This window comes from Phalaenopsis equestris, unplaced genomic scaffold (genome assembly GCF_001263595.1).
Source record: "Phalaenopsis equestris unplaced genomic scaffold, ASM126359v1 Scaffold000002, whole genome shotgun sequence".
NCBI lineage: Eukaryota > Viridiplantae > Streptophyta > Magnoliopsida > Asparagales > Orchidaceae > Phalaenopsis > Phalaenopsis equestris.
In genome coordinates, this window is record NW_018164444.1 from 24,866,247 (window position 1) to 24,874,985 (window position 8,739).

Sequence of the window (8,739 nt, forward strand, 5' to 3'; positions counted from 1 at the left end):
ACAAAAGCTTCGGTCGAGACAAATCCTTACTGAAACAACCACTTGTACAAAAGTTCGACCATAATCTAAACGTATCTACTCTTTCTATTTCAGCTTGTTCTAGGACAACCGAAGGCGCCTCCCAGATGACCAACAACTCAGATAAAAGAACTGTCACTTCCTCCCAGAGGGTAGTTTCTCAAGCACGGATGGCAACCACCTCTTCCTCCAACTTTTCCAACTTATTCAGCAGGTTGAGCAGGTGCAACTCCCCAACATGAGGAAATTTGGTCCCATGGATGATCATGTCTTCTATTTTGCGCAGACAACATTCTTTGAGCTAGGAGATTCTGGTCTACTAGCCACCACTTCTTAGGCCTCCTCTAGGGGACCCATAAGACCACTCCCAGCCTCGGCTTAGCTTAGAGCACCTTCGGTAGACCCTCGATCCACCTTGGTAACTGAATCGAATCGTCTGCATCAAAAGACAATATAAAGGATTCAGAATAAGAAAATTTACCCAACAAACATCCTTAATACCCAAGATTTGTTTCGACTCCGAAGTGGCGAAAGAGAACCCTTCTTCATTAGTCATCTGTCTTGCGGCTAGCAGAGGGAGGTCGACAACACCCTACATCATCGACCTTTCACACAGTTTCCCCGGTAGCTACTTTTGGTGCCCCAAGTATCATTGGAGCCCCATTAGCTCCTTGCTTTGCTCCCGGTGCTGGAGACTGAGCAGGAGCCGACGAATCGACCTGTCGTTCCTTTAGAATGCCAATTTCCTCCACTGGAGACTCCTCTTTTAGGCAACCTTTCTCTTCACTAGCACCCTCTCTCGGGTGGCTTTCCTCCGCCTGTACCTTCTCATCGAGAGACCAAAGAGCGAGCCCGATGACCACACCTCATCATCCGAATTGCATCTATCCCGCTTCTTCACCAACATTTTTTGCCTTTGCTCCCCTTTCAGGTAATTCAGGTAGGATTCAATCTCCAACCTTACATCATTGAAAGCCCTACGGTAAGCGACTTTTTTGTACTTATCAGCATTGGAAGACGACTCATTAATCATGTTGGCAATCAAAATTTAGACATGCTAGGTAAAGCAAATCAGAGAAAGATGGGAAAAGAATGCCCCTTACTCTATTTTTATAGGAAACACGGGCACATGGAAACACGGGCACAAATTTCAATATGAGTTCGATTATTACATTATTAAGTAATCGTAAACAATGTTCACCTTTAGCATTAAATTATCTTGTTCTATCGCAGCTTGACTTCCAAGAAACAACAGAATATGGGAACAAAATATGCAAATAAAAAATATGTCAGCATGAAACTCGAGACAATCTGACAACTCAAGAAAAAATGACAAGACAATGTCAGACCCACTGGAAAGCAACACAACGCCCTAAAAGAATCGCCTCAATGAGGCACGCCCAAATCCTCTAAGGGCTTAGGTTTACACAGCTGATGGGAATTCCTCCAGCAAAGGGTGTCAATTCAGGTCAGTGGATTGGGTTCAGGTTTAACCCGAAAATGACCCGACCCGAATAGGGTCAACCTAAACCCAACTCGAATAATAAATACGTAGAAAACTAAAACCTAAACCCGAGCTTGAACCTCTAACCTGCCCTTGACCCAAACTTTCATGCTTATTCGGGTCATGTTTAGCTTTTCGGGTTCAACCTGAACCCGACCCGAATAATAAATGGGTCGAATTCTCTGAGCCAACCCCGACTCGAAAAATATTCAGGTCAACTCTAACCTAGATTTTTTTGAGTCGTGTTGGTGTATTGGGCCAATTTTTGACACCCCTACTCCTAGCTAGAATTGAAGACTCACGACCGACTAATTTCAACTAACTGGATCAGTCACACTGACTATATTCAGTAGCTCAGCCGGCCGCCCTTAACTGAAGGAGCGACCGACTGAGAGTCCCCATCCAGATAGCCGACCGACAACTCTATTAATCTAGCCTCTTCAGCCTCACTCGACCGAGCCAGAGGATAGCAAGTCTCTGGGCTCACAGGAGTATAATTCCTATAATAACCTTTACAAACCTCCTTGAAACAGAGTTAGAAATGTAATTTTTCTTCATTCTATTCCCTCTCCTATAAATAGAGAGGCATTTTCATCTAATAGGATTTTTGGCTTTTCCTTTCTCCATGTACCAAAATTATTCGATGATATAAAAAAGGTCACAAGAGCTCGATAATACCTTTATTTTAAGTATATGGATTAAAAAAGTTTCTATTTTAATAAATTTTATATACAAGTTTTCTCCATGACTTTACAATTCAGTTGGATGTAGTCGTTCTAAGTATATGGATTAAAAAAGGCTCTAAGAAGATGTCGATCCACCTTTGTTGTTGCATACTCCTTTGGTAGCTCCTGCAGATTTCTTACTGTTGTCCTCTAAGTCAGAGGGAAGGGTGGCGAACTGTCTCGTAGCAGCCCATTTTGGTTGATCAAGCCCTTCTTAACAAAACAGTGGGTGGCCAAGGATGAGCCTGCATAGAGTTGTTAGGAGACCAAATTAACATGTTCCTAGGAGGTCATCATCCTGACTATCATCGCCTTTTCATTCTTTTTTTCCTCCTCCAAAGCCTAAATAGTCTCCACATCCTTCTCTCGACTCTCAGTAGAAAATATCAACCTCTTCTCTGCCTGGATGACCCTTTGTTCTACTTCCTTCATCTGAGTGACCGCCTCAGTCATCCTTCACTCAACAGCTGCTTTCTTCTTCTCCATCTGATGAAAGCCCTTCACCTTATGGTGGGTAGCTGACCATGCCATAAGGTGGCACCAGTCGTTAAGCTGGCCAAAGTCCACTCTGTTGAGCCTCCGCAGTAGCCCCTCAAATTAGTCAGATCAGACCACATTTGCTAGAAGACAAGAGTAGTTTATTGTCACAGACGTCTCCATATACCACTTCATTACAATATCCACCCTGGTGTAGCGCCCGACAGAGCTCAACCAAACATTAATGTCTTCCGTGGAGGGAATCCAACACAGAGGAGAACCCTTGTGTTTTTGTAGAGGAGGCGGCGGTTGGGCGACATCCTCAGCGAAAGGTTTTCCCTCGTAGTGGAGAGTGGTTTCTTTTTGGATGTCACTCTGTCTCAGCAATGGCCTCAATGTCATAATCTGACAAGGACATAGGCGACGGTTGACTCGCCTCGCCTTTCGACCTGGCATCAATGAAAAAAAAGCCGAGCTACTTGGCTACTTCCTCGACTTTTCTTCCTCTCCACTCTGTCGAAAGAAACTCGATGTTTTGGGGGAGATTTTTTGACGAACTACAGAAGTTCCAACACCTAACAAAGTAATCTACTCAATTAGCTACTCTCCAAGGGAAATGCTAAGTGACCAAGTGATTTTCAAAGTTAAAAAGAAAAGAGGCACACTCTTACATGACGGGAAACATGGTCGGGGAGTAGCGATCGCCTCGGGACGAATGCCCTGCGCCCTCAGCTTCTTTCTGTCTGCCTTCTCTGCAGTCTCCTCCTACTTTGCCTCCTGAGCATCACAGGACTCACACTACTTGTTGGTCATGTCATTAAACTCCTTTGACCTGAAGTCCAAAAACAGAAGCACCGATGACTCTTGCCTCTCTATCATGCCCCTATACTACTTCAGGGATTCAGGTAGGGTCTTGATCTTTTGGAGGGCACTTGTAATGGGCAGGACACATATCCCCTAGCTTCCTCGGCAGGAAGCGATTGGGAACCTCAGCTTCCAGTTCTTGATCTTGTTCTCAAGTACCACATGCTAGAGTATGGGGCCCACTGAGAACATTGCATAGCCATCTCAACCGACCTTGAAGTTGAAGAATAGGAAAAGAGATCGGTTGACCATGGGACATCCAAATGTCGGAGGAAGACAACGAATGTCATGATTGTATAAATAGAATTTGATATCATTTGCGTGATTGAGGATCACTCGCAGCACTTGGCAAAAAGGCAGCCATATAACACTTTTGAATTGATCTCGGAAGAAGACAGAATCATTTCCATAGACATTGGTCACTTGGTCACTATCCTCGACTGCCCGTAAAACAAACGAATTTCCATATACAGACAAATCTTGGAGGCACTCCAAATGGCGTGCAGCCAGGATCGACACGTCCTCAAATGGGATGAAGCCAAAAAGCCCTTGGAAATAATTTGGCGTCATGAAATTCAAGAAAGAAAGAAGCTGCCGAAAGAAAAGATTGATAGAGAGAACTAAAGAAAATGAAACAAATGCATGAGCATTTACTACACCCTTAGCTCTATTAATAGACAACGAAAGGAAGTTGAACCATCGCAAAGGTAGAGACATCATTTGTCACTCAAAATTGTGGAAAGGGAGTCAAATCAAACACACAAATCGAGATAAAAAAATTAAATATTTATTTCAATAATAATATTTACATCAGTCACTACCAGCTATTCAAAAACATGCTTTACAAAAGCTTCGGTCGAGACAAATCCTTACTGAAAGAACCACTTATACAAAAGTTCGACCATAATCTAAACGTACTATCTTTCTATTTCAGCTTGTTCTAGGACAGTCGAAGGCGCCTCTCAGATTACCAACAACTCAGATAGAAGAACTGTCACTTCCTACTAGAGGGTAGTTTCTCAAGCACGGATGGCAACCACCTCTTCCTCCAACTTTTCCAACTTATTCACCTGCTCAACCAGCAGGTGCAACTCCCCAACCTGAGGAAATTTGGTTCTGTGGATGATCATGTCTTCTATTTTGCGCAGACAACATTCTTTCAAGCTAGGAGATTCTGGTCTACTGGCCACCTCTTCTTAGGCCTCCTCTAGGGGACCCAGAAGACTACTCCCAAGCTCGACTTAGCTTAGAGCACCTTCGGTAGACCCTCGATCCACCTTGGTAACTGGATCGAATTGTTCATTAAGTATGGAATTGAATAGCTTTAATTTTGACATGATTTTTGGAAGTATAAGTGGCCGTCGTCCCGGGGTTATTTTCCTTTCATTTAAATTGTGAAGTTTGGGAGATTTCTGAATTTTATTTCGGGAGAATACTTGGTTGAGACGAATTGATTTCATAAAAGACATCTTTGGGGTTTGGATACCTGCTTTAGGACGTCATTTTGACTTGGGTTGATCCACTTATAAAAATGCGAGAAAATGATATTATTTCGGATTGATTTAAGGATCTTCGGGTTTTCTTTTTCAGGTCTTTTCGTCACGAGTTTTGAGAGCTGATTCATCCTTCGTTTTTTTCGATGTTTTAGGTGAATCAGTCCCTCCTCTCTCTCACCTCATTTTTGTTTTTTTTTCTTGCTTCTTGGTTCAGTTTTTTTATGCTTATGTTTGATACATAAGTGTCCATGTATACCTTTTTGCTACGTGAAACCATCAAACAAGGTTGTAAGTAGGTCGGTTTTGTTTTGGGGCTTAGGGCGGTGATGGTAAAGACACACCGGAAATAAAGCAGAATGATATGTCATCCTACGACATCAGGATCCGATTCAGGAACCCATCAGAATCCGATTCAGGAACCCGATGAGCTGTAGGATGACAGTATCATTCACCGACACAAGACTAGCAGAAGTTGACCCAAACCTTCTTAGGTTGTTGGTAGTCTTATGCCCAACAGCGCGATCGACTCGTGGACAACTACTTTTCAAAATTGATAAAAACAAATTTGATAGGAATATATACACATTTTTTTAAAACAAAAATATATTTTTTGCTACAAACAAAATTGATACAACCCACTTTTTGCATGTTTGAAACCTATGTGCATGCTAAAAATATAAATTTTAAATACATTTTAAACATCGGTTGTCCACATGTTGATCACCTGTTTAGGCTAAGGAGTACCCTCCTGAGTTAAGTTCGATAAGACACTCTTTTAGTTGAGTGGCGGGTTTTATACATCCGGGTGACCAAGTAGCCTTCAACGACCCTCGAGTACTAATATGTAGTTGAGCCTAGCCCTGACCCGAGTGCTTGCGGTTCCCCTCTTTTCAGACTTTTTTATATATTTTTCTTGGAATTTTTGGACAAAGCACTCGAGGTCTATTTTCGGGATTTTCCCGTGTTTTCTACGATTTTAATCGATTCGTCGATTTCCTTGCATTTCTCTTGTTGTGAGTTTTTTTACGATCTTTCTCGAGATTTTTGGACGATGTTTCTTTGTTTTCGTTTATATAAAGTATTTCAGCCTGTTTCCTCAAGTTTTGTTGTTTGTACATGTTGCATCAATTACACCTAAGAAACAGCAGACCTCCCAGGTATACAGGTTTGTTTTATGTTTACAACATGTTACTTTCTTGCAAATCACCTACCTGTTGTATTCTTTTTATTTTTCCTTTACACCGCATGTTGTACTACTTTCTTTATTGCATGTTGTATTGCTTGTCTTGTGCTACATACCCTACTGTTATGCTATACACTGTCAACTTCAACATGTTATCTATAAAATATCTGAAGAACTACAACCATAGAGCCGCTGAATTTGACATTATAACCTGACACCCTTGAAAACATAAAGTCGTCACGACAAGGAGCTGGGAGCTAGCGTTGTGGGCAGCACGACCATCTTCAACAGCAGAACATGTTTTCCTCGGCTAAACCATTTCTTTCATAGAAATTAAAACAATCCATAGAATTTCGAGGTTGTTCGCCTAGCGCAACATAAATCTTCAACTTTTTCTTTAAGCATTTGTATAGCTCTGCTGTACAATCTAAGCCACAACTCGTTTTAAGATTCTGAGGTTGTCGTTCGTTACGACCTAAATCCTCACATCTTCCAGACTATTTGTGTGATCGTTTCACACGAATGTAAGCCCTAAATAGATAAAATTGGCAAGATAAAACACTTGAATATTTCTCCTTGAAACTGAAGTCAAACCATAGGGTAGATTGGGAAGTCACCGAGGATCTCCACCGAGGATCTCCTCTGGATCTATGACATCCCCTAGATCTTCCTCCTTTAGATTCTACAATAAATGTTTCAAGTTTGAACTATTCCCCTTTGCACACCTCTTTGTTCAATTTCGTTGAAAAGTCCTATCGTTTTGAAGTCCTTGAAGATAATTTTTCTTGATTTTTATCGAGAGTATTCTTAAGTGACTTCGATCATTTAAGATGTAATTAATTATAGGGGCTTGCCCTTATAGGAAGCTTTTCCAAACCTAGCTTAAAATAAACTCTATTTAATTTTTCATATTAAATAGGGAAATTTGTCGGCAAATAAAACGGTTTCGCAGACCAAACGGATGTCATGTCTTTCTTAGTTTATTTGATCGAGTCTCGCCCTCGAGTCTTGTGTTTATCCTTCAGGATAGATACATGATTAGAGGTAAAACGCTCTTTCATTTAAACTATGAAAAATATGGGGTCAATTTGATTTTCATATTTGTTTTTAAACTTAAATCTATATGTAAATTAAAGAGTCCTTCCGAAGTGGGCGACGAGATTTCGATTCTGGTGACGGACTGCTTCCTACGGGCAACACACCCCAACTTTTTTATCGTCGACACTCTCATAGTGGGGTGAAAAGCTTTCGTGATTTTGAGAAGAAAAGGAGAAGGCTCGGAAGAGGGGAGATAGGAAGAGGGGAGGCACGGTCGAAGTGTGAGAAGCGTTGTTTAGAATTACGACTTTAGGGTTTTTTTTAATATATAGTGTATTATATTAATTATAATATTATAATATTTATATTAATATAATCAACAGTAATATAGTATTAATGTTATTAATAATTATTATAAATTATGATTTATAGAATTTAATTTTTTAAATAATGATAAATTTTTAGAATATATAATTATTTTTAAAATATCATACTTTTTTTATATATAAATATTTTAAATTATTTTATATTTTGAACATTAACGAATAGAACACGAACGGACACATCATTGTTTACGTTTGATTTGTTTAACAAACTGAACAAAAAAAAACTGCTCGTGTTCGATTCGTTTGTTTTTCGAACGAATCGAACACAAACTCTCTGACGAACCGAACATGAATTGTTTGCGAACAACGAGCTTTTTGACAGCCCTAGTAATAATGGAAGCGAAGAACATGAGTAGGTAGAATTACCTGAAGCAAGTTACAAGGTAGTGGAGGAAGACAGAGATTTCGACACGGCCGAGCTCGTAGCCGGGGCAGAGCCGCTGGCCACCCCCAAATGGAGTGAAGATGGGAGATCCACCAGCTTGCTGGCCTCCATCTTTGCTGACATTGTTGTTGTGGTTCTGTACAAAATTCATGGCAACATTTTTGTTAAGTTACTCTTCTCCTTGTCACCCATGATTCATTCATTAAGCTCACCAGCCATCTCCATGGGTTGAAGGTCCGGGCTTCTTCGTAGTAATCTCTGTCAAGGTGCACTGCTCTGAATGAAGCAAACACCTTGCATCCCTTCGGAATCGTGAATCCTGCCATCCCATGAGCAACAACATTAGCAACAGAGTTAAAGGGGCTGGCTGCCAACGGATTAAATCCGGATTCCACGTATTTCAGTTGTAAATCTCAGGAATCGGTGGATTTAATTTCATGGGATTTGAAATTTAGCTTCGCAGGCCTCCTAACGGCCATAACAACTTAAATCCTTGCAGAAATTGTCAAATAAATTTACTGTAAATCTATTGTCTGATAATTTTTCAAATTTAATCTATTCAAGATTTAGTAAAATCGGATTTAAGAGACTTACTAAATTCTACTGCCTTAAATCTCATCTATTGCCAGACATCACCTTAAAAACCTGATTTTTTTAATCATT

General features: G+C 40.6%; 1 protein-coding gene across 1 annotated transcript in view; it reads right to left on the reverse strand.

Annotated features, from left to right (window-relative positions):
- Positions 1-3,094: 3,094 nt before the first annotated feature.
- LOC110036377 (abietadienol/abietadienal oxidase-like) overlaps positions 3,095-8,739 on the reverse strand; it is a 16,129-nt gene continuing 10,484 nt past the window's right edge. The window contains exons 2-4 of the mRNA XM_020740842.1: positions 8,289-8,395; positions 8,058-8,212; positions 3,095-3,173 (exon numbers count right to left, since the gene is read on the reverse strand). Coding sequence (XP_020596501.1) covers positions 3,095-3,173; positions 8,058-8,212; positions 8,289-8,395 — 341 coding nt within the window. The remainder of the gene's footprint in view (positions 3,174-8,057; positions 8,213-8,288; positions 8,396-8,739) is intronic.